Raw genomic sequence first — 25,617 nt, 5'->3', positions numbered from 1 at the left:
TTCATTTTTGAGCAAATACAATTATACTGGCTGACTAAGCTGTGTATTTACAGCTGTGCACAAAAGTGGACAGGTAGTGAAGGGTATTTACAAAGCATGTGGGCATACATTTAGTACAGTAGTGACTTCTTTTCATGTACATGTGGGCTTTCAGATCAAAAAGCACTCCAGTTCTGAGTGTGAGAGCGTGGGTCACAGAAGAAAGCATAGACTCAAGCATGACTTTACCAAGCTCTGCACTTTCAGTCCTCTTATCGAGGCCAGAGAACTGCCTTTAAGGCACCTCTTAAAGGGGCACAGATAAGACCCAGACAAAGTGGATGAGGATCAGTTTTGGTTGGAGGAGGGTAAAGGAAAGTGAGGGTTAAAGCTATGGTTTCAAGTTCACTGAAGGGCAGCACTTGTATGCAACATGACACCTACATAAGCCTGATATAAACCTACATAAACATACTTATTTCACAATGCATCTGTTATCATGAAGACTGCTTTTTTCATTTTGATGTGATTTCATCAGGCTAGTAGAGTAACTTAAATTTATACTTAAGTATTAATTTTTGTGTAAATAATGTCTCACATAAAAGCACCTTTCCATAAAACTACTACTAGTATCAAGTCAAAAAACTACTTCTATAAGTACGACGTAAGTCTATAAGTCTATAAGTACTACATAACTTATAGAACTGCATCAGAGCTTTTTAGTAAATCATGGACCTATCAGCATAGCGACTGAAGTTTGTTAGGGTTAGGCTCTAGTCTTCACTTTTTCTGATTATTTTTGTTTAAAATAAAATGCTAAAGTTCCAGTCAGAGGTGTGACCAAAGCAGTACAGGTGATGTCACCAACAAAACATGAAATTTAATACAAAAAAGGAATTAGGAACTACATATGAATGACGAAAATGTAGCTGAGTAAAAAGTAAATTCCTTTACTTACTAATATATGTGGATAGATTTTTAATGGTTTGAAAATACAACTCCACTTCCCAAAAAGTTGGGACACTGTGCAGAAGGTTAAAAAAATAGATGATAGAATGCAATGATATGCAAATCATGTAAACCATATTTGTAAAGTAAAATAATATAGATATTATAGATTAGATAAGACATCAAATACTGAAACTGAAAAATATTATTGTTTTTTTGAAAAATATATGCTCATTTTGAATTTGATGCCAACAAAACGTTCCAAACAAGTTGGGATGGGGGCATTTTTACTACTGTGTTTCATCACCTCTTTTTTTAACAGCTCTGTAATTGTTTGGGAACTGAGGAGACAATGCTGTAGTTTTGATAGTGAAAGGTTTCCCCATTCTTGTTTATTTAAGCTCATCAACACTTTGTGGTCTCTTTTGTCATATTTTTCATTTCATAATGTGCTACATATTATGGACTGGACTGCAGGCAGGTCAGTGTAGCACCTGGACTCTTTTAATACAGAGCAATGCTATTGTAATACATACAGAATGTGTTTTGGTATTGTCTTGCTGAAATAATCAAGGTCTTCCCCGAAAAAGACGTCATCTAGATGGCAGCATATGTTCCCAAAACATGTATATGTCATTCAGCCTTAATGGTGCCTTCACAGATATGCACATCACCCATGCACTAATGCACTCCTTTACCATCACCGATGCTGGCTTTTGAACTGTATGCTAACAGCAAAAGTTCTTTGCTATTTTATGTTGCAAAACATTATTCTTGAACTGTTGCACTATCGTGCAGTCTTTCACAGAGTGGTGCACCCCTCCTCATCTTTATTTCTGAAAGGCTTGGCTTCTCTGGGATGCTTTGTATGCCCAATCATGTTACTAACCTGTTGCCAATCAAGCATTACACAACTTTACCAGCCTTTTGTTGCCCTGTCCCAACTTTTTTGCAACATGTTGTTGGCATCAAATCCAAAATGGGAATATATTTTTCAAAAAACAATAAAATCTCTCAGCTTCAACATCTATTCTGTCTATTATATACAATCTATTCACTCACATCTGATGAGAAGTGATGCATGGAATAGATCTTTATAAATGTTGTAGTTTTATGTTAGTTGTCATGAAAGACTTATGCAGATGTTATGCAGCATTATGAATGCTGGCCTTCATTAAAGTATAACTGAATTTTCCCCTTATGTCCAAGCCGTGTTCAGCATCTGACGTTTGCTTCTTAAGTTTTGCCCTGGAGCTACAAAGCTAATGTGACTAACAAGTAATGGAACCTATTACTGTTAGACACTCGCAAACTACATTCCTAAATCACACACTGAGACTTGTTTATTCAGTTTCAGACATTATATGACATAGGCCACTGTTATCTACCAAAACGAAAACAGAATTCAGGCCGCTCCTACTGTTTCAGCTGTGCAATGAAACACTTTTTATCCCCATGTGATGAGCAAATTTATTTGGTTTTTGGCCAAACCCTTCACTCTATAGTTTGCCTCTGACTCTTGATTTCTGGCCTTGCATGGAAAGCATTCAGATTTAGAACATAAATAAACAAATGAACAACAGCATTAGCAATAAAACTTTCTGAGGAAAATAACAGCTATGTTCAGCAAATCTCTGAATAGAATGGAAATCTGGGATCAGCTCTCCAGAGCATATAGTTGTATAAATCAGGTTATAAAAAATGAGAATGAGAAGTTATTATATACCCCTTTTTTATTTTTTTTAGAAAATTTAACACAACATAAATCAGTGATTCAGTGCAAACTTGTTATATCAGCCATGGAGCAGAAACATAATGTGATTTGCTGTGGACTAGGTTTGATGTCCTGGGTTCAGACATTCTCAGTCTTTCACATGATACAATAAGGGAGGAAATATGATATGATAAAAGAGATGACATTAGTCATTAGAGGTTTAAATCCCTTTGGGGGAGTGAATAATTAAACTGGCTTAATAGTTACATTTACTCTTAAATATTACCAAAGAGTGAATTTCTTTACAATGTGTCTCTGAACATATGTGTATTAGAACTTTAGTATCCTGTAAATGTGTCATCATTTTAACCCATAGATATGGCAGAGTCAAGAATTTCTAGATATTATTGATATATATCATAATTTCAACCAATGTATATGTCGATAAAACTAGCCAACAATTAAGGTTCTGCATATTTATCAGTATCAGCAAAATTCCCTTGATAAAGTACAAATACTAATTGGATTTACCTGTTCTGAATTAGACAGAATTATAGACCTCTAAGGTGAAGAAAATAGTTAATTTATGTAGATTTGTTATGCTCTTGTTTTCATACAACTATGAATTATTATCGCCTTTCTGATGTGAAAAACATCTTCATGGTTCCAGCAACAAAAGCATATAACATAGAGTCATATGCAAAATCTGGGGGGCCCTGGCCAATTTACATTATTGTTGATTTTCTAAATGAAATGATGCATCCTCTACAGAGAACAATTCTCACCGTTTATGTGCTGAATTTCACGTACGGCCCATGCAAATGTTATGGCATATTTTATATTTTATGCAGTTTTTTTTTCAATACGTTAAACTCAGCAAATAATTAGAAACTGTGGATCAAAATTTGTCGTATTTAAGTTTCTTCCATGTAAACAATGCCTTCACTTATCTTCACACAGAAAATACTACTGAGTTTGCCCTCTAGCCTGGTTTAAATCAGGTCATTTCAACTGTACAGGGAAACAGCCGCCTCTGTAAAACCCACAGTGGCTAGAATTGAAACTAGTAAATAGCCTAATTCATTAAAGCTGCCACAGAGCAGCTATCCTGATGTGGATGTTGGTCTAAAGCAATTGGATCTACCTCTTAACCCTAAGAATTACATTTAAAAAAATACATGCCTGGTAATCCATATATAGAACCCTGCAGAATATTTTGACGATGCTTGCATTGTCTTTATCTCTGTAGTGCCAAGGCCCAAGCCAAGGATAATCTTGATCACATATGCATGATATCAGTGACTTTTAGGAGTCAGAGAAGTTAAGGTCAAAGCTTGATGACTGGCGACGCTGTTGTTTCAGGACGTTCCGTGCTTACCTGTTTCATAGTGTCCTGTGTGTCCAAGGCCTCAGGCAGTGGAGTCTGTAAGTAAAGACCAATAGAGAGTGAGGCACACAGAAAGAATGGAACAACCTATTCTCAATCTTCTCAATTAGGGCTGTCATTACTGATTAAACTAATAACTGAGTAATCATCAACTATTTTGATAATTGATAAATAATAAGTGGTGAGAGTTTTAAAAGGATCAAACAACAACAACAAAAAAAAGACTTATCAGAACAATATTAAATTATGCACAGCATTTCAAAGTTCCAAAACTAATGAAAATAAACTGTAATCCTCTAAAAATACTTAATTAAAAATGATAAAAAAAAAAAATATATATGTCAGTACCAATTTAGAATAAGTCTAACACTGAAGGGGTTAATAAATGGTTTGAAAGGAGTTTATTAATGGTTATTAGTTACGCCCTCTTAAAAAAAATCATACAAGTCACAAATAAAACGGGCGACAATGACCTGCTGTTTGCCTAATAGTGAACCCACATTCATTTACAAAGTTAAACCACAGATCTGGCTGATTACTTCTGTTACTTTGTCTTCTTCCTCAGTTAGCCTTATGCCCATCAGTTTTTTCAAGCATTCATATTCGTCAGATATAACATGTCACATTTTGCCCTTTTTATTAATTTATTATAACGGTTTATTAATGCTTATATATTACATTTTTAAATTCATATTTAATTTTCAAGATGGTGATAACCTATTTATTAATCATTAATAAACAAGTTTATAACCATTCATAAATCCTTTATAAGGGCAGTCTTAGTCTAAAGTGGTTCCAGTATATTTTAATGTGTGTGCCCATTAAGCTCTGTTTCTTACTGAAAGTGAAAGTGCAAACGGCTAACCAATCATTGCCACTTACATTTTAATTGCTGATTTGTCTGTGTTTTTTTGTTACTAATGTTTTCTACTACTATTGTGTTACAAATTTTACTAGTTTATCAGGGACAGTGGTCATTAATAAACAGAACTGTTAATGACCCCATGTTGGCCTGAAAGGGTCATTTTTATCTGTTGTTCCTGGTAGACGAATGTATCAGCTGGCTGATATATCGGACAACACTAATGACCTCCGATTTTATCAGCACTGCTTTTTAAGATTTTGGCCAGTCATCAGAGACCACAAGGTTTAATGAATCTGATCAGATGACCAAGATAGCCGTTCATCAGGGCTGGTTTTCACATCACTCTGAATTCTATGAACTCATGGAGCCTGTCTCCCAGTGATACAATATTTATATTATTTATGACTAGAGCTGGGCATTATGGCCAAAAATGTTATCACAATAAACAAAATTAAATTGATTCAATATCAATACATATTGCAATAAACGTCAGTTCATTATTTCTTTGAAGTTCGAAGGCTGATTTTTGCTCCTGGTGGTTAATCTCTGTTTTAAACTATCCTTTATGGTCAGAACATGACAACCAGTAGAACATTTCACAAATCTGTCATGGGGCAGTGGGAGAAAGCGACTGGTGAGCTGTTTTTAACAGCTGGAAAAGCACGACCACAGTTTTTGTAATATTCATAATTTAAGAAAGAATAACTGAATAGTTTCTCAACGTCAGCTTAGTAGGAACAGCAAATATTAGCTGGCTCATTAGCTACGTCGGTGATGGATCACCGCTGTCACTCCTACCTCATCCATGTCAGAGCATATCACAATATTTAAACACCAACTATAGAGGTCTGGATTTCTCTGTTCTATCGTAGTTTAAGGGTTGAACCGCAATATATCTAAAACCAGACAAATGGAGTCCTGCTTTTAGGTATGTTTAAACTAAAAGCGGTGCTGTTTTGTCTTGTTTGATGTACAGTATCATCAATTCAGCCATGTTGTGCGAGTGATGTAGCGCTGCTTCAAGTTAGCCAGCTGCTAAAAACAGCTAGCCTGGAAAGATAGCATTCTTCCGCTTTCCAATACCTCACAGCTTCCTCAGTTTACTTTCGTTTAAATCGGGGCTGTAACATAAACCCACTTCTTTCTTTTACTTTCAAAACTTTCGCCCCTCCCTCTCTAATCATGTCGAAAAACTCGGAAGTCCGTCATCTCCTGGATACAGCAGAGTAATGTCACTTTCCTTGCAGTAGAAAACGCCGCCAGGGCTTTGGCTAAAATGTGGAAGTTTGAGAATGGTGTATTATATCGAACATTTATCGAACCCTTCTTATCGCTCTATTGAGGAAAAGTTATATTGCGATAATTATCGTTATTATTTTATCGACCAGTCCTATTTACGACTATGAGTTTCTGCTGCTTATCAGCAGTAAGCAGTGGTGGACAGTAACTAAGTAAATGTAATTAGTTACTGTACTTAAGTAGTTTTTTTGTGTATCTGTACTTTACTAAAGTGTTTCCATTTTGAGTGACTTTCTACTTTCACTCCACTACATTTCAAAATCAAATATCTTACTTTTGACTCCACTACATTTTGAGAAATCTGTCATTCCTTTTGGTTTTTATGTGTATAAAAACATAGCATGTCAAAACAAAAGAAGTGCAAAACAAGAACACCAATCAGGGCACAGCGGTCACTTTGTTCTGAGCTTGTTTTGACCTGTTGGTCATACCAACCGAGTGCAAGTACACAGTTCAACATCAGTGCAGCAGTGTAAAAATTTGGGAGCACATACGTCACCTAAATGATGAACTAACCTAACTTTGTGTAAATAGACCACAATATAGAATTATGCACACACATGCAGTCGTGACTGACGTGTTTCTTTTTTTCTGAATTCATACAAACACTTTCATTTTATAGTAAATTAGTTTTGGTAGTTTATGTTTATGAACAGAGACCTACAGATCAATACAGTAAAGGAAAACTTATTTGTGATCCTGAGTTTAAAGCCCGTTTTTATTCAACTTGTAACTAATTTACAAAGTAATCTTAAACTGAAACTTTGCTTGTGTGTAAAAAGCCACTCGGTTCTGCCTGATGAAATCTGTTTGCCTTCAGTGTTTTGTGCTTATGATCATTTTAATTGACGTCAGCGTCACTAATTACTGATGTTCTATTAAAAGACTGGTTTACCAAGAGAGACACTGGAGGATTTTCACCTAAAATGAGTTCATGAAGCGAGTCTTGTTATAAAAATGATAACAGGACATCAGAGCCATAATTACTCTTTTAGTACTTTTACTTTCAATACTTAAGTACATTTGAAGGCAAATACTTTTGTACTTTTACTCAAGTTGAGGTCTAGAGTAAGGACATCTACTTTTACTGGAGTAATATTTTACCTTGGGTATCTCTACTTTAACTCAAGTACATGATTTGTGTACTTCATCCACCTCTGGCAGTAAGACAGCTGAGAACTGACAATTATATCTATCTTTAAAGTGCTGTTTAACTACAACTAACATTGTGATTGTCGTTTGCCATAAAACTTTTCACATCGATCGTTGCCCTGGTAGCTAGGCTTTTACAAGTGACGTGGCTCAACAGGAGAGAACATAACAGTCAATGACAGTTAATCATTCACAGTAGTTTCCTTAATCAAGCTCGGAGAGGAGTATCATCAGATTCTTCACGTTTGAAAGCATTTCCTGTACTAATGCCAGCCTGTCAGGCTTCTGAGGCATGTGCAGTTCATAATCTCTGTCATTTGCCTCACACTCATTAACGACCACAGCACAATAACAATTCATACAGGAGAGGAATTTTTGGCTCCTGACTCTCTACATCAACTCACAGAAATATTGGAAGAGAGGGAGAAAGACAGAGAGAGAGGGGGAGGGGGGAAGGGGAGAGAGAGAGAGAGAGAGAGAGAGAGAGAGAGAGAGAAACACTATTCATTATTTTTTCATTTTGCAATGTCAAATACCAAGCTGCCAGGCACATTGGAGGTATGCAACATTTTGCAAAAGCAGTATAGATATGACCTGCATTGGTACATGCTACAAAGATTGCCAATAGTATTATCAAGGTATTCCTTCACAAAGGTTTACGCTAGTAATTCATTTGCAAACACTGGAATTTGAAGGAAAAAAGACAATTCAGTTGCAAAACAGACTTAGACACTGTCTTTGAAACCACATTTCAAAGTCAAAATCATTTAAGAGTTTGGAGGAGCTGTAATGTAACACTTGAAAATGTATTAGGTCTCGAGCTGCATGCATAATGTGATCATCACTCAAGTTTCACTCAAAAGCTTGTGCCGCTGTACTCGTTGAGTGCATAAAAACTCCACTCATCCTCAAGTTGTCCTGCAATCAAAGCCTTTTCTGAATAAAAATGAAATGTTTCGCATGCTGTTTCAATACGGCATGATGAATGGAGGGAATGAAAGAATGCAGTTAATCAGCATCAGCTGCATGTGATTCCCTAAAGCCATAAAAGAGATTTTAGATCTTTTACCAACAAACCTGAAAAATCATAATGCTGTGATCACAAACTTTTTCTATTTCTACATCTCATACAATCTTATCACAGGTATATGGTTTATAATTGATTTTCTTACTTGGATTAGCTATTCATTGGCCTAGCCATTGTATACCTAAGCATCTATCATCATCACATCAAAAACTTTGTGACCTTGTTTTTTCCTTATGACACTATTTGAGAAACACCACTGTCCTCTACATTTGGTGAACACTTTAAGAGGAGATATGCTTGAAAATTTGATTTGCAATTCAAAATATATTAGAGTTTAGAAATACAAGGTCATATTACAACAGACACATTGTGATAAATGCAGTACACAATACATGGCCATTGTTTTGAACCACCAAATGCAGTATAATCAAAAGTCTATTTTGGTGACACTGAAAAAAGAATGTCTGCAATCTGAACTAATTAGAATCAAAATCAGAAGTTCTAAACAGCTTCTTTGTCTTGCATGCAGGCTAAGGCTATAATCCTAAAACCGCTTCATCCTGCCTGTAGCTAAGTGGTTCACTTGAGCAAAATACCAGACTTAAAATATCCTCAAATATTTGCTCTGAAAATCCAGAAGTTCTCACAATCCTTCATGCAAACTCATTGCCTTCAGCCTTTTGCGACCTTGAGGCAGTTTAAACACACTTCTGCTGACAGAAAATGTCCTCATACTTGACCTAAGCTCTATCTAATCCCTCAAACTAATTCTAATAGCACTTCCGCTTTTGTGGCCTGTTTATAACCTACCTTTTATGAGCTCACAGGGCCAGGTGTTGCATAATATCCTGGCATTATGACTTGTGCAATGTAAAAGTGTCAAGGAATGCCTACACTAATGTGTTTATGGATCTGTACTGTAGTCTATTGGGTGAAAAATTGGGTGAAAAAGTATTTTACTTTTTTGGTATTTTTTGGTACTTTAGTATTTCTTTTTTGGCCAGAACAGTTGGCCAGTTACCTATCCAATTTGTTAGCTTACACAGCTAATGCTAGGGTTATTTTCCCAGTTCCTACTGTGATCTTGTAGCACTCATGTGCAATTTTAGAAGGGCTTGCAAAGCCTAACTATGCAAAGGTCCTCCTAAGCACCCTCAAAGAACCTTTCATGCAGCGCTGTAGTCCACATCATAACAGAACGCTGTAGTCCACATCATAACAGAACGCTGTAGTCCACATCATAACAGAACGCTGTAGTCCACAGCCTGTGGATAGAAACTGTTCATTAACTGGGTTGTTCTAGCCTGGATGCTGCGAAATCTCCTGCATGATGGCAGGATGGTGAACAGGCAGGCTGGTGGTTTGTTGCCTATGATGGTTTCTGCTGTCCTCACCACACCTTTAAGGGCCTTGCGGTCACATGCAGTGCAGCTGCTCTACCAGACAGTGATGCAGCCCATGAGGATGCTCTCTATGGTGCATCTGTAGAAGTCGGTGAGGATCTGAAGAGGCAAACCAAACTTCCTGTGCCTATGCAGGAAGAAGAGACGTTGACAGGCAAATCTCACAACAGTTTTGGCGTGGAGGGACCAGGTGAGGCCAACAGTGAGGTGTATGCCGAGGAACTTCACACTGCTGACTCTCTCCACTTTGGCTCCATTGCTGCTTCCTGTAGTCCATGATCATCTTCTTCTTCTTTGTAGTCAGTGATGGTGCGCAGGCCACTCCACATACATCTGAAATCAGAGCCAAAATAGTTGGATTCCACTCTGTCCCTGTAGCTCCTTTTGGGCCAGCTTGATGGTCATTTGAAGGTCATATCTGGCCTTCTTGTAGCTAGCCGGGTCACCAGAGTTGTAGGCAGCAGCCCGAGTTCTTAGTTTGGCTCGAACCTCACCATTTATCCAGGGTTTCAGGTTGGGATACTGACATTGATTTTTGGTACAGTGTCTTCAGTGCATTCACTGATGTCTGTGCCAGCCGCATCACGGAACATATTCCAGTCTGTGGATTCAAAGCAGTCCTGAAGTGTGAAGATGGCTTTCTCACTCCATTGCTAGACTGATCTGAGAACTGGTTTTGCCTGTTCAAGTCTTTGTTTGTATGCGGGCAGTAGAAGAATAGAGGTGTGGTCAGCTTTGCTGAAGGCCGGGCGGAGGAGGGGTTTGTAACTGTCCTTGATTGTGGTGTAGCAGTGGTCAAGAGTCTGTTCTCCTCGGGTGGGAAATTTAATGTGCTGGTAGTATCTGGGCAGAACCTCCTACGAGTTTGCCATTAAAATCCCCAACCACAATAAAAGCAGCCTCAGGGTGAACGTTCATTAATGGTCTCATACAAAACCTCAAATGACTTATCTGCCTGAGATGGGATGAAGACTGTATATTGTTAAAAATAAAGGTAATATGCAGGCACATGATTCATTCATCAAGGTAAACAGTGTAAATGTACCCTCAAAGGTGCAACAGCAGTTTTAAGGTTCAATTGTGTACCTTAAGTTTTTCCTATTGGAAACGTAAACATTTGTATCTTTTATAAACTAATGTTTTAAAACAGAACAATAAAATAAAAAGCCTGGAGATGAGACAGGCTGTGTGGAATCAATACAACTTAGAAAATATAATTTCAATGGATTATGGTACAGTTATGTTCCCTGACTAAAGGTACTGAGATGTACCCCTGAGGGTACCACCACAGTGACGAAAAGGGTACGGCCCCAGTGACAGTGTTGTACCTTTTTTCTGAGAGTGTAGCTAGTTAGCTAATGCAGAGGTATTTAGCTCACATTAGGCTTATTGTGCCTGCTTTGTATGCACTCAGTGCAGTAAAAACAACGTTATCATGTTTGTAACTGTAACCATATGATAAATAACACCATGCAGACCTTTGGTCTACATCCTCTCCAAAGCAGTCTTGTAGGTAGTAAGATTTGGTGACTTCCTTGTTCTTACACAAACCAAATTTAGTCATTTAACTGATTAATTGGAGTGTAGTGGAGTGTACTGGAGTGTAGTCCCCTAGGACAGGAACTAATGACCACTACCTGGGGGCCTGGCCAAGGTACCTTGTTGCAATGTTATGGTTGAATGTAATTATCTAAGTACCTGTATAACAGAAATAACTGGAGATGTCTATCAAGAGTCTCTCAATAAGCTATCAACCCCTACATCTATGTATAGAGGTGGTGGGCAGCAAGTCAGCGCATTAAATATTGAGACATATCCAAAGTAGTCATCCTTCTGAATGAAATAAACCATACTGAAGACTTGATTCTTGCTTGATAAAACTGATCTGTGTCTCCTGTGCTTCTTCCACTGATTTTCCATGCTTAATTTCCCATAGCAATAACAATTGGAGCAAGTGGTAAACAGGGCACTTCAAATTGTCTTCCTCATTGCTACCATGTGTAGCATGGCAATCTCTCTCCACCCACTTGATCTGTTGACTGAGCAAATTGTGCAGGCTCTGTTGCACTGCTGGCTGGATCACATGATACAGAAAAGGAGGGAAATGACCCTCGGCTATTGACAAAGGCTAATGAAGACCTGAGAAGAATGTAACAACATTTATTTAGTTTAGCAAGGTGGAGGAGTGTCTTCCATTCAACGACAGTGCATTTCATGGAATAAAAACACTGAATAAAGAACTCTATATATTCAATTCTCTCTTTGTCATTAACATCATTAAGGGGCACATGTAAAAGAAGAAAGTAACTACTTCTACCTACTAACCCAGAGAAATTAAGGTCTATTACGTTTAGTTGCACTTTTTTAGACATTTTTTTTGCCTTTTTAAAACAATTTTCTCCACAACGTAGCAAGTCCAATTTAGTTAGCTAGATTCTAGGTAGATCTCATGTGAAGCCAGCCATCGCATGTTTTTGAACTCCCTATAATGACAACCTAATACGTTGAGAGAATGCTAACTGCCAGTTCTGTTACACTCAGTGATGGGAGAAGGGGGTCCAATTGTATTCTCTTGGACTCCTGATCATGTATCACTGTGGCATCACCAGTGATCAAACTTGCAATGCATAGAAAGCTGGATCAAAGAGAAGTCCATGCAGTCTTTTCTTTAGCTGTTTAAGCAAACTAACATTAACATGGGGGCTAATTTATTATTGTCATTCTGAAACCTGCTTAGATTTAAGATACAACAATTTCTTAAAATATAGACCAACTTGGTAGCAATTTTCAACGTTCTGTAAAGCTCGTCGAACCTCGCAACAGTTGCGATGAAAAAAGATGCCTTTGTGGGCTAATACTCCCACATAATTTGTATTCTCACACCGTCGTCTCACACTATTGCCCTCCTTTCTGAGACTGAGAAGTATTTTGTCCTTCTCAGTCTCTGCAACTCACCACCTTCTGTGCTGGAATGTGAGGAGAGGGACACCAGGATTGTGTCTACACATCTTAACAACCATGGCTGGTGACAAGCACCAGTGTACATTTTCAACGCTGCTCCAAAACTGAGATTAGCACACAGTGTGAAACTGGCTTAACTGTAGCCACTGTTCACTGAATATCGCTGCGGTTTCGCATGCACTGAATGAGCTACAGATTAGAACTCAATCAGTGTGGTACGGAAAGGAATTTCATGTTGCTGTTTTACAGCTCAGCAGCTACTCTTTTTATGACTAATTAATAACATTACCATTTTGGCTTTACACTTTTACTTCTCAGTGATGTCTTTTGCAGATATGGTACTATTATCTCCTAAATATCAGTTACTGATATCAATAGCAGCTGATGGTTATTATTGCATGTTATAGGACATTAAAAACACCTGAATACACTCAGCAAAGCAATGTTCACACAATAAGGCTCCAATGTTCAGACCCATGAACAATGTTCTCAAAGCTCTGAAAGGGTTCTACACAGTCAAGTCAAGGTCTTTAGCCTTCTCAAGGCTAATATTAGTGCCAAGTATAGAGAGAGAGGTGGGTAACTTAGCAACTAATTCAAAAGAACGAAAGCAAATCTAACCGAACTTAAATGTTGTTTTATATGCTTAATCATGTTTGTGGAGTGAGTCTGTAGTATTATTGCCCTGTAAAATAGCCGCCCGCAGTAAAGAATGCTGACAGTTTTTTGAGGTTATATTTAGTTCAGTGAGAATTACAGCAAACTGGGTCTTCCTGTGCAAGGACAGAGAGAAAAAATCTCCCGCACATTCTTTTCCAAACTGTAAGGGCTCAAACATTGAGGCTGACAATAAACAATAAGCTATAAATAACTGTTTTTGTAATAAACCTTTTGGCCAGCTATCACACACCCTTGCAAGGACAATGGAACGTACTGTGTGCATCTCTTGCAACTCTTGCTTGGTGTTTTGGGGTCATGTCCAGTCCCTTCAGGATGTGGTTATGTCTTTACACAGGCACCTTCAATTGCTTTGGTCTTACAGCTGTACCTGCACCTGTAGTTATCCTGTAAGCAGCTGGCACCCGTCCCACATACATGTCCATCCACACTTATGTTTTACGATCATATCTTACCTTACCTCCTGAAGACAAGCTAAATCACTATTATATCATTACAAGTTACAGTCAGATTTACGTTTCACTGAAGAAAGTCTGAAACTTTCGACAGTCGTTTTTGACCATTTTAAGCTTAAAACCACATCACAATGGACCTTTATTAGCTTTGCTACCACCACGACTAAAACAGCTGGCTAATATCACCTGCAAACTTACCCAGCTGATGCCCCGGACAGTTGTTTTCTCCATCGAGTAGCGATCAGGGTAGACTTGGTAATTGTAACTCCGAAAGAGATGCATTTTTTTTCCCACACGGACTCGATATTAAAAACAGTCTGGATTAGGACCTCTCCGGTCGAGGCATATCGCAAAGACCGCTGCTCCAGTAGTGTCTTAACATTTTCACCATTACTCTAGTCCAGTCTGCGAAACGCAAACCGTTACATCCAAGTCCTGAGTGCCACTAGCACCTGGCCTCCGCCGTCTTGTGTGTAGCGTTATTTTTTTACTCCCACCCGTTTTCAGACAAGCCCCGCCTCCCGCGCTACGGTTGGCTAACACTATCCGGTCTTCTGCGCGACGATTGGCTAGTAGTTCGCACTTAGGAGCGGTCTGTTCTTGGCAAGCACGCAGCGTTTTTTTCTCCATCCTAATTCTTAACCCACCCGTGCTCAGACAGCCTACGCCTGTGTGTGTGTGTGTGTGTGTGTGTGTGTATATATGAGCTACTGGCCAATCGTGTGTGTGTGTGTGTGTGTGTGTGTGTGTGTGTGTGTGTGTGTGTGCTACTGGCCAATCGTAGCGCAGGAGGCGTTTATTTCGGGAAAAACACGTCGCACAATTAACTGACTTCAGAGCTTCGAAAGCGCACATGTAATTCAGAGTCTTTACTTGTTCCATTTCAAAACGTTAGACCAGTTTCTGCTTCTGTTGGTTCCTGGTGGTTTTGTAATTTGTTTGGCCTTTTCGTGATTTATGGTCCCAGTAGTTTAACAAGTGACCTGCGACTGATTTTAGACGCAATTTTAACTTTTCTAATAGGAACTAAAGGTGTGCTACAGGAAACTAGTGATCTCTAATTTAGCCAATTCCCATTAGGAAGCAAAATCATCAGGATTTAATCCCAAAGTTTCTAATGGTCTATTTTCAGCAGAGCTTTACAGTTGTCCTCCCACTAATGTAACATGAATGTAGGTTAGTGATACATCGTTTGTTTCGCTTGTTTATATGGATATATCGCTGCTGTCAGAAGAAAACTTCGTATCTCCATTGTTGATGTTTTTCAGTTTTTAATATAAATTGAAAATGCCTGTTGGTCTTTATATTCTTTGTAAGTTTCATGATGAATGGACCAAAAGAAACGACCCAAAATTGCTTGGAAAGACATCTGGTTCCATTGACTTCCATTAAAAGTAAAGCAGGTTTTTTCCTTCTCCTGTAAAGTTACCAGTTTGGAGATACAAGGTTTTCTTCTGACAACAACAATATATATATATATATATATATATATATATATATATATATAATTCCACCAGCAACCTTGTGTTTTGGGCAATAACACTAACGCAAAAATGTTTTTACCTTCTTAGCAGGTAGTAGCTTCAAGTAGTGCACACTAATTTAGTCCCTTTTGTAGTGGGGTAAGAATCTGCATCAGACACTTTATATGATAAGAAGCAAGAGACTTAAACGTTAAATTATGGGCTTGCAGAGCACACATATTTGATTATCTTGCTAATGTAATAAGCTTTAGTGTGAGTCAGGGTGATATAATATTAAACTCTCTACTTTGTTTTGGCTCTTGAAGTCTCTCTCACAGTCTCTCTCTCTCTTTTTACTTTCTTATCTGTACCTCACAGCTGCCTGGCAAACCTTAGAGGGGGGGCACGCCTGTACGTCTCCTGTCACAGCAAAAAGCTGAGCATGAATGTAGAAGATGTAATAAACGTCAAATTTCCCTACTTGGTAAAGAGTGCTGCACCATTCTTATATTTCCACAAAGCTTACAGCCTTTTCTCCACTTAATTATAAATTGCCATTTGAAAATAACAATTTGTTCAGCTGTGTTGTGGCTGACAGTGCCTCAAAGACACCTGTGAAATTCCAGCTACGCTTTGGAGCATATAGAAAAAGATTCAACATTTGGCATAATATGTAGTTAGAGGTGTGTTATATCGGTGACTGGACTAGTCAGCTGATGAGCATAAGTCAACTTTAATTAGTCTTTGGGAGCTTACCAGGTCAGATGCTATCCTCCTCGGTGCAGGCAAAGCAGTCATTACAAAGGCGTCAGCTGAGCACATGCCTGCAGAGGCTGGTGGATAAATAAGAAAATTAGAGAAGAGTCATATATACAGACAAAAAAGCAGCAAAAAATGGTAGAGCCACAAAATATCTTATAGCTTTTATTAGACACTTTGAATAGTAACAGGGTTTGTAATAAATAAAAGTACCAAAAGGGTTCTTTGGAGCGATGCCATTACCACTAGCCATAGAAGAACCAACTGTAAAGATGATGATCCTTATTTTTGTAAATGAGATATATGAGGATGTATTTATAGTATAGTGAGATAGTGTATAGTAAATGTGCTGTAAATGTTTGAAGATCCTCTGCATAAAAAGTCCCAAAGATCAAAAGTTCTGCAACAATCTTCCTAGAATCATACACTCAAGATAAGAACCATTTAATAACCTTCTATATTCATGTACAGTGTGCTATAACAGAAATTCATTGAGTAAGACTAAGTCAGGGTACTATAGGGTCATAGTTATTGTTCTCTTGACACCACATCTAAGGAAAAAATGAGACATAAACAAGACAATGGCACACACACACGCCCATTCAGCATCCTCTAGGGACTAGCATGTTCTCACATTCCAGAGTTCACACACAGGCCAGATAGTGGAGATGTCCATCTCCGGAATGTCCGAACAGACCACCTCACACTTTATGCTACCCAGACATGAGTGATTTCTGACATGGGGCCGAGGCCTATTACATAATGCTTGTTTAAAACCCCGTCTATTGTTCCAGGAGACCAGGCGACCCATCCTGGGTGGAGCTCTGTGGGCCAGAAAGGAGCCACTGGGCTGTTTACAAGCTTTATCCAGCCTCTCTCACACAGACCTTTATCCTTCTTTTTCTTTACTTAAAGGTTCATCACATTGGCACAGAAGTAATCTTGCTTATATTTTTACTGTCTTATCTTTGCATACTTACCAATTGATTTCTGTCATGGTTTATGAGAATATAGAGGCAAAAAATATCAACACAGGCAACAGCTGTTATCCATGTGGCCTGGTCTTCTGTTAAGGCAATCATAATGTATTACTCCAGCGTAGATACCAGCAGTTATCTTTGACATGTATATTTATTAACAGCCTGATTAGCTTTGACAGAAATATTGTAAATCCTTTCTGTTTTACAGAGACAAACATAGAGACAAAGTTCAGGCTTCACAATTGCTGCTGCTACTGTTTTTTACTGTGGAATGCACTTTGTCTATTTGTATAGAGAACACTGTATCATACAGTGTCAGAAACCCCATAAGCCAATTTATTCGATATTACTTAACAACTTCACAACGTAACAAGCTAATTGATTAGGTACAACCTTCCGTTATCAGCCTCATAGCTCCGGTGTAAAATTAAAGAAGCAAATTTTGACCACCAAACATGTCTGGACTGATCAGGGCTATTAGGGGTGTAAAATTATGAACATTTGATTTTTGTTCAAACCATTGTGTTAAACAGTGACCACCCCCTGTTGTGTCTTTGTTGATCCCACATGTATGTCTCTACACACACACACACACACACACACACACACACACACACACACACACACACACACACACACACACACACCTGTTTCCCTCCTCTTGCTCTTTGCTGTGCCCACCCTTCCCTTAGGCTTCTCTGCTGCCTGCCACGAGGGAGCACAAAACATTTTCCCAAATCCCCAGAGTGTTCTTTCTCCGCCTGGCAGAATTCCTATAACAGACCAAAAGCACTACCTACTGAAACAAACAACTTTCTAAAATAGCAGCTACTGCAGAGGCAAAGACCGCCAGTTGTCACAAAAAAAAAGAAACTTTCTGTACCCCTGACAGATGCCTCCCTGGAGGGTGCAGAGGAAAAGATGGGACACACACACACACACACACACACACACACACACACACACACACACACACACACACACACACACATAAACTTGTTTTGTGAAATGTCAGGAACTACAAACATACACAAATTCAGTAAAAATAATAATTTCTTGCTTTGTGTCTTTGGAGTTCAGATGGAAGCTGGTTGGAAGAACACAGATTTAGTTCCTGACCTCTGCCAGCCAACGCATGGTTTATTCAAATCTATCAGCAGCACACTTGACTTAAAGAAGCACTGATATGTCAAAGTGTAAGTATTGAATTGCAATACATGTCAAGCTGCCATGAGAAGAGGGTTGGAAATGATGAAATGAAAAACAATTACATACATAAACAGTTGCAAACAATATTCCTTATTGTTTTAATTATATGCTTGTGTATACACCCCCCCACCCCCCAACATGGTCACATGCAAACATTTCGGTGCCCCTGGTCAATTTGTGAAAAGAAGTATGTATGCTCTATATAGAAAATACTTTTGCACATTTTACTGCAAAGTACTGTTTACTTACTGAATTAAACATATAAGGGTAAGAAGGTGGCCTGCACAAAAGTTCTGACTGTTAAACTAAACAATTTAAAAATAAATACGCTAACATTTTCCCAGGAAAATTAGAGATTTAAGTTTGTTCCCTGTGAAGAATGTGCTAAATTATTTTCACTCAGAAATGTAACAACAAAAAAAAAACCTAACCCCTTAAATGGCCAGAGCCCATTGGCAGGCCCAAGGTTACATAACCTAAGAGTAGCCTTTTATTATTTTTTTACTGAATAAGCCTTAGTATGTTCTAAAACCTGAGATACCTGGGGTTATCAATATTCATATAAGCATTATTACAAAAATACAATCATTTTAAAGAAAGTTATTGATACATAAGTTTGGTTCCTGGCTTTTCAATGCATTCCAGCTATTGTATGACCTAAATCCCATCAGCAGCCCAACTGATTAAATATAAGGGAGGACTGATTAGCTGAATCACATACTGGATGGTAACCATAAATGCTGGATTTCTTTGAGGAACAGATGTGAAAAGGTTAAGCTAATACACTCAAATAAAACCCCAATGTATTGTTTATTTGTATTTAATTTTGTATTAGTGTGTTTTTTTTAACATAAACTGTTTTACTGCCCAGATAAACTGCACGTGTCATGTAAATTTTGTTTACCTTTGTGCAATAAGAATTTTCTAAACCCAATCCTAACCCTAACCCTAAACTTAACCTCAGTAATCAAAAAAGAATGGGACCAACTTGATACCAAGTATCAATATTGGGCTGATATCGGGAGAAAATACTGTACTGGTTACCTAGCCTGAAATAGCACATACTCACACTGTGTGATATGATGTTGTTAGCTGGGTGTTTCTTCCTGTGGGGTATTAGTGTTTGAGTTGTTTGACCATGATAGCTACCTTTAGATGCTCACAACTGAAAACAGCTCATTTCAAAGCTTAGTATTTAAAGAGGAAATGCAGGATTGAAATCAAGCACTTTTTAAAGTCAAGACCACTTTGTTGGTTCTTACATTGTAAGTTCTCTGCTTTTGGCCAGGACATTTTGTTCAAAATGTATGAAAACACATACACACACACACACACACACACCCACACCCACACACACACACACACACACACACACACACACACACACACACACACAAAAACGCATACTACACACATTTATTTACAGTCAAAAACATGTGCGTCCATGTGCTTCTTGTGTTCTCACACACATTCACACACTCAAAATTCGCACATTCACACACTCAAAGTTCACACATTCACAAATTTCCCACACACCACCCCATTAAAGACAGAACTTACCAATGCTGCCTTTCTTCCGCCTAAATAGAAGCTGTTTCAGTAAGGAATACATCCTAACTCTTTCACATGTCCTGGCCAGTGCCTAAGGCCACAGAGAGGCAGCTGAAGCTTAGCTACTGAAGCTGACTCTGCCTTCTGCCTTCTATCTCTGCACACAGCTGAGAGTGTGTTCTCTTGCTATGTGTGTGTGTGAGAGTCATAGTGAAAAAGCCTTAGGAATCCAGTCTTCCTGCTCGTGACCTCCATGCGCTAATGTCAACCCTGTGCTTTGACTTTGATAAGCAAAACCACAAAGTAATCTCAGATCAGATCGCTTCACTGAGATAGACTATTATTGTCTGTTGTCTTTTGAATAAGTTGCTGTGCAACATGTCTGAAACTTGAGCTGTTAAAAAGGGGCTTTATGTGCCCAGGAGCCATGATTTTTCTTTTTTGGTCTAATTTTGAGACACAAGCAGTTTTCTTTTTAGTGCATGTTTTCACGCTTTTACATGTTTTTCACAGATTTACATCAAATTAATTCACACTTGATCCTTGTTCACAAAACTACATCATGTATTAGTTTCACAGCAGTTACTGAATAACTTGTAGTAGTCAATAAGCCGTAGTCGCTACTGAATAATCGCGGGGTAAAGGATGGTAGTAATTAATACATTTACACTGTTACATGTAACTAAGAGAATTTGGACAATTTTGTATTTTTTCAGCATTCATAAATGAACACTTTACTTCTACTTAAAGATATTTGTAAGAATATTAATCATATTAGTCATATTACGATTTTATGTTAGTGACATCACATGTGATTTATTAGCTTTAGCATTTTATATTTAATGCCTCTAAAAGCTACCTCACAGAAAGCTAAAGCAAACATGAAATGGTTATAAATACACTGATTCATGGTACATTGTTTTATGGTAGTTTTGAAATAGGCGGATGGCCTCAATCTTATTTTTTAAAACAATTTCTGGAAGAGGGATCTAAAACTCTGTAGACAGTTCCTTGGTCATTTTGGATAGTAAAGAAAATGACTTTAATTGTGTTGTACATGTCATGATGTCGGGTTCCTATCACCACCAAGTGGTGTGACATTTTAAGATTAATAACTGAATAATGAGTCTGATGTAAATTTTTTGATTTAATTAAAATATGTTGACAGTAATTGCTGTGCCATGTGTAACAAAGTCCATATTCACTGACTTTATTTGATTGAAATCTCTGGTATAATGAAATTAAGCTCATACATTTATTTGTTTCAGTGAAGCAAAGTTTTTTTTCCAAAAAGTGAGAATACATTTAAACAAATTCAGACATGTATCACTGAGAACTGAGAAACAAGAGGAAATGTAAGATAGTATTATGGATAACCAGTTAATAAATTGCTGGTGAACTAATCTCATGGGAGAGTTCCTGAGGTTATTTAAATAAAAACCTAAAAAGTGTTCTAGACCATCACAGCAAAATTAAATGGGAGCAGTCTTTGGCTGGAGGTTAGGGAACTGGCCCTGTGACCGGAAGGTTGCTGATTTGATCCCCAGAGCTTACAGGACGTGACTGAGGTGTCCTTGAGCAAGGCACCTAACCCCCAATTGCTCCCTGGGTGCTGCGGATATGGCTGCCCACTGCTCACTGTGCTCACTGTCCCCATAGTGTGTGTGTGTGTGTGCTCACTAGTGTGTCTGTGGTATTTCACTTCACAGATGGGTTAAATGCGTAGGTGAAATTTCTCTGTTTTGGGACTAATAAGGGGCACTTAATCTTAAAAAGAAAAAGGGACCCTTGTTAACATTGAGTTCCATTGATCCATTGAGGCACAGTCTTAAAATGGTATGGAATACTTGGCTGCCAACTGCCATCTAGTGTGTGTCTGTAGATACTGCAAGTTACATCCTTCCATGAGCACCAAGTGGTCATTAAATGGAGATCTACTTTCCTGCAGAGTTTAGCTCCAACCTACATCTAATATGCTGCCACCCTTTCCTAACCCTAATGCATCTGATTCAGCCAACAAGGGTTCTCTAGTGACAGTTAACATTTTAAATGACAGGGACACACTTGCAGATCCTAGGTTTTACACACTTTTATAACCTAGGAATACATCAGCCAGTTTGCAATGTATTCTGAGTAGTCACTGAATAATATGCTTGGAATTTCAAGGAGTTAATTAACTGGAGCAAGTGTGGCACATTGGGGTTGGAACAAAACTCTGCAGGAAGGCCAAGGTTGGTGACAACTGCATTAGCCTATCATAGACTGTATCACAACGAGTTTATAAATGCTGTTTAGGGTTCATTCTCACTGTCTGTCATGACCAATCCTTGTAATTCCATTGTTTTCATATCTTTTTACAATATTTGGGAATGCCAGAATCCCTTGCCTGAATATTTCATTATGAATCAACCAACACAAATTTTCCAAAATGGTTTAGAATGAAGTCTTGTAACATGGGCTTCTGATAGGTGCAGCCGCCTAAGCCAGTGGTGTAGTCTTATCCACAAAAGGCCAGCATGGTTGTAGGATTTCATTCCAGACGAGGTACACCCGAGACCACTTGTTTACCTTTACATTTATGTATATGGCAGGTTGTCTTATCCAGAATAACTTACAATTTGATCATGTGACAGAGCTTGGCAAATGTAACGTCAGGATTCTTGCCTTTCATGAGGAGGGCAGTGGTGCTACCCACTAAATAAGATTATCCTAAGGGTTTTATGGCTGTGTGCCCAGGATCCTGAGCCACCAAGGGGCCCTCATGAGCAATTATGACAAATAATTCCTAATTTCAGCCTTAGCATTTTAATACAGCCAGTATTACAAATTCTGATGGTCACCTCTTCATTTATGAACATCTCCTTCATTTTCTCCTCCAAACACTTCCTTAACAACCATTCATCTCTCTGTCATTACCTTGGCCAAGCTTTATTTTTTTAGCTATAAGCCAGAATGTTTGTGAAATTTTTTTATTTAAAACTCCAGATATCCAGAAGATGTACCTAAAGTGCTGGAGTACGTAGGATGATTTCTGCACTGCTGATGCTATAGCCTCATCGTGACATAGTATGACACAGCACATGATCAATAATAACAGTATTAATAATGTCGTAACAGTCTCCTTTCAGCGATGCATGACATAACGTGTTTAGAATGAATTGAATCCCTGTATATTGACTAGTACTTTGGCATACAGGTAAGGGCCTGCCTATGACTTTTTGGACTACAACCATGTTCTCAGACCACTGGGATGGCAGTAATGCCACAGTAGTCCTCATGTACTGGGATCAAATCCATGACATCTTCCATCCTATGGCCATGTATTCTGGCCTCTTGGAGAGCACCAACAAAACACCACTCTTGTAATGAATTGGGATCAAGCCTATGACCTCTTTTGGCCATGTTATAGGACTGTTGAGATACCACACATTTAGCAATTTAGTATTGATATGTTAAATTGGTCTGAGTCTTCATACAATTGATCATGTATGACTTTGTGTGTTGGATTGAAAACCTACAGCCTCTCTTGGCCACTTACAAATAACTCTGGACATCCCTGGTCTAAGCATTAGCTCTATCATCAGGAGATGTGATGCCACAGTTATCTGTAGCCAGGATTCTAAGACAGCATTATTGGCCTTGTTCTCTCTGGGTGGGTTGGATAGCCCCAGTGCAATGCAAGCCACATGGGCATCTGTTAACCACTGGTGCTAGCAGAATTAGCAGTTTGAGTTCTCCTCCAAACATGTTGAGCTGTCCAATTATGCTGCATAAAGGCCTATTGAAGCTGGATTATTTTTTTACCAAAGGAGGTCTGGTAATGTAATTTGCAATGGATTTGACCTATTGATTCATACAAGATGCAATTGTTGGATTCAAGTGTTTCATGGAAGGCATGTGCAAGACTTTACCCTTCCAGTTTAGTTGCAGGGGATACGAGGGGAGACGAGGGGATATCTTGCTAGCAGCTTGAATTGGCAATGACTGATTATCAGTGAGAAAACGTGCTAAAAAAGTCCAAACATTTTTTAGATATAAAGTTTTGTTTCGACAAATATTCAGAGCTGCTGGGCAGCTGGGGTAAAGATCAGTCAGAGTGTTTCTATTTATTTATACTTTATCTAATTGTGACTAGCTTATAAAAAGAAAATTGAGGCAATTTTACTTTTTCTTTTATGTGTATGTGTATGTGTACACACAGTTCCTTTGGGAGAGGGAGTGGTATTTCCTGCAGCACATCACCGCCCTGCTGGAATGTTCTCACTTTGCTGAGTCTCAGTGCTATCAGCAGCATTAATATCACACAAACACACATGCAAAGACCCATTACGATCAAACTTGAAGCCACCCACACCTAACAAAAGACAAATGTACCTGTGCTAGAACAGCTTGTACACACAAATGCTTGTTAATCCATTCATCAATTCACCTACACTACATCTTTTCCTTTCCTTGATGAGAAAAGAGAAAAATCAAGAGAGAGATATTGTGGGAATCAAAAGCCCGAATCCACATTGAATTTTTAAAAATGTAAATCGGGAAGTATACAGAAAGTAGTTTTATAATGAGAGATGGGGGGTTGGTGGATCACTGCTATCTGTTTCTCTTTCAGCCTTTCACATGAAAACAAACACACTAACCTACATTGTTTCCTGTCTTTAGAGCCTCATGTAAGGTTTTTTCACTTCTTCCATCTCTCAACAATACCTTACTGTTATACTAGTGCAATGCACAAAAAAGTAATCCATTGCTTTTGCTTGATTAAATTGTGTACATCATTTACCCAGGATAAAGTATATTACATCAAGCATTATCACATACATTTGACAATACCAAGGGTGTTCAACTCTTGCCTTGTAGGGCCAGTGCTTCTTGCAGTTAGGTAACCCAAAACTGGCAAAATTCACACATATCCCATCATATACATCAACCATAGTCAAACATAAGTAAACTGAATGATAAAACTATGTAAATGTAACAGCCTATGCTTTATTCATGTGGGAATATACACATTTGAATCAAGTAAATTCAGTGCATCACTTTTGAAGTGCAGATCTTTGGAAAGTCATACTGCACCAATCAAGTTGGTAACCATCACCTTGTTGATCACAACACAGAAGATTAAAAAATATATATATTGATATACTGATTTTTAACCCTTACACCTGTATAAGGCTTTACTTTCAGAACCATTCATAGTAGTTGACATATAATAAGCCTGAGGATTAATAACACAATAATACACCTCTGGTTTAAGAGGCCCAAAGCTACTGTTTTCAAGATGTAGTTTAAGATGAAATGCTGAAATAATTATTGCCTAGGTAAATGATGGGGTTTATAAGCACACTTACTTGTTGTGACTCTCTCAGGTGCACTTCTTCTTTGCTCTTTTATGTTCTTTCCCCTGTTAGTTAACCTAGACTCTTCTTCCTCCATCATTTTTAGCCTCTCGTTCTCTTTCAATCTCTCTCTCGCTTTGACTTTCTATGCTTGTGCTTTGCTGTCTAATAGAGCATCAAGAGGATGCATCTGAGTTTGGATTTCTGTTGAGTGAGTGTGAGTAAGACATTTGCCAACTTCCTGTCGCTTTCTGATTGGACATGTGAAATGACTCCTGGGGCTGTGTGCATGTATGTGTGTGTGTGTGTGTGTGTGTGTGTGTGTGTGTGTGTGTGTGTGTGTGCGTGTGTGTGTATATGTGTGTGTGTGTGTGTGTGCGTGTGTGTGTATATGTGTGTGTGTGTGTGTGGGTGTGTGTGTGCACTAAAAAAAAACATACTGCATTAC

The 25,617-nt window shown here is 38.3% G+C and overlaps 1 protein-coding gene across 4 annotated transcripts in view; it reads right to left on the bottom strand.

Annotated features, from left to right (window-relative positions):
* Window positions 1-25,350, bottom strand: part of rapgef3 (Rap guanine nucleotide exchange factor (GEF) 3) — a 56,055-nt gene extending 30,705 nt beyond the window's left edge. Inside the window, exons 1-4 of one of the 4 annotated variants that reach the window (XM_017694216.2) lie at window positions 19,840-19,984; window positions 17,718-17,843; window positions 16,088-16,164; window positions 4,020-4,064 (exon numbers count right to left, since the gene is read on the bottom strand). In XM_017694216.2, the coding sequence (XP_017549705.1) occupies window positions 4,020-4,064; window positions 16,088-16,164; window positions 17,718-17,843; window positions 19,840-19,891 (300 nt within the window). In that variant the 5' untranslated portion in view covers window positions 19,892-19,984. Of the gene's footprint in view, window positions 1-4,019; window positions 4,065-14,066; window positions 14,334-16,087; window positions 16,165-17,717; window positions 17,844-19,839; window positions 19,990-25,181 lie in introns of those variants that run through there. The other 3 variants (XM_017694217.2, XM_017694218.2, XM_017694220.2) reach the window with 3 other exon arrangements.
* Between the last annotated feature and the right edge of the window lie 267 nt (window positions 25,351-25,617).

This window comes from Pygocentrus nattereri, chromosome 9, assembly GCF_015220715.1.
Source record: "Pygocentrus nattereri isolate fPygNat1 chromosome 9, fPygNat1.pri, whole genome shotgun sequence".
NCBI lineage: Eukaryota > Metazoa > Chordata > Actinopteri > Characiformes > Serrasalmidae > Pygocentrus > Pygocentrus nattereri.
Note: the sequence above shows the minus strand (reverse complement) of the source record. Positions and strands in the feature narration are given on the sequence as shown.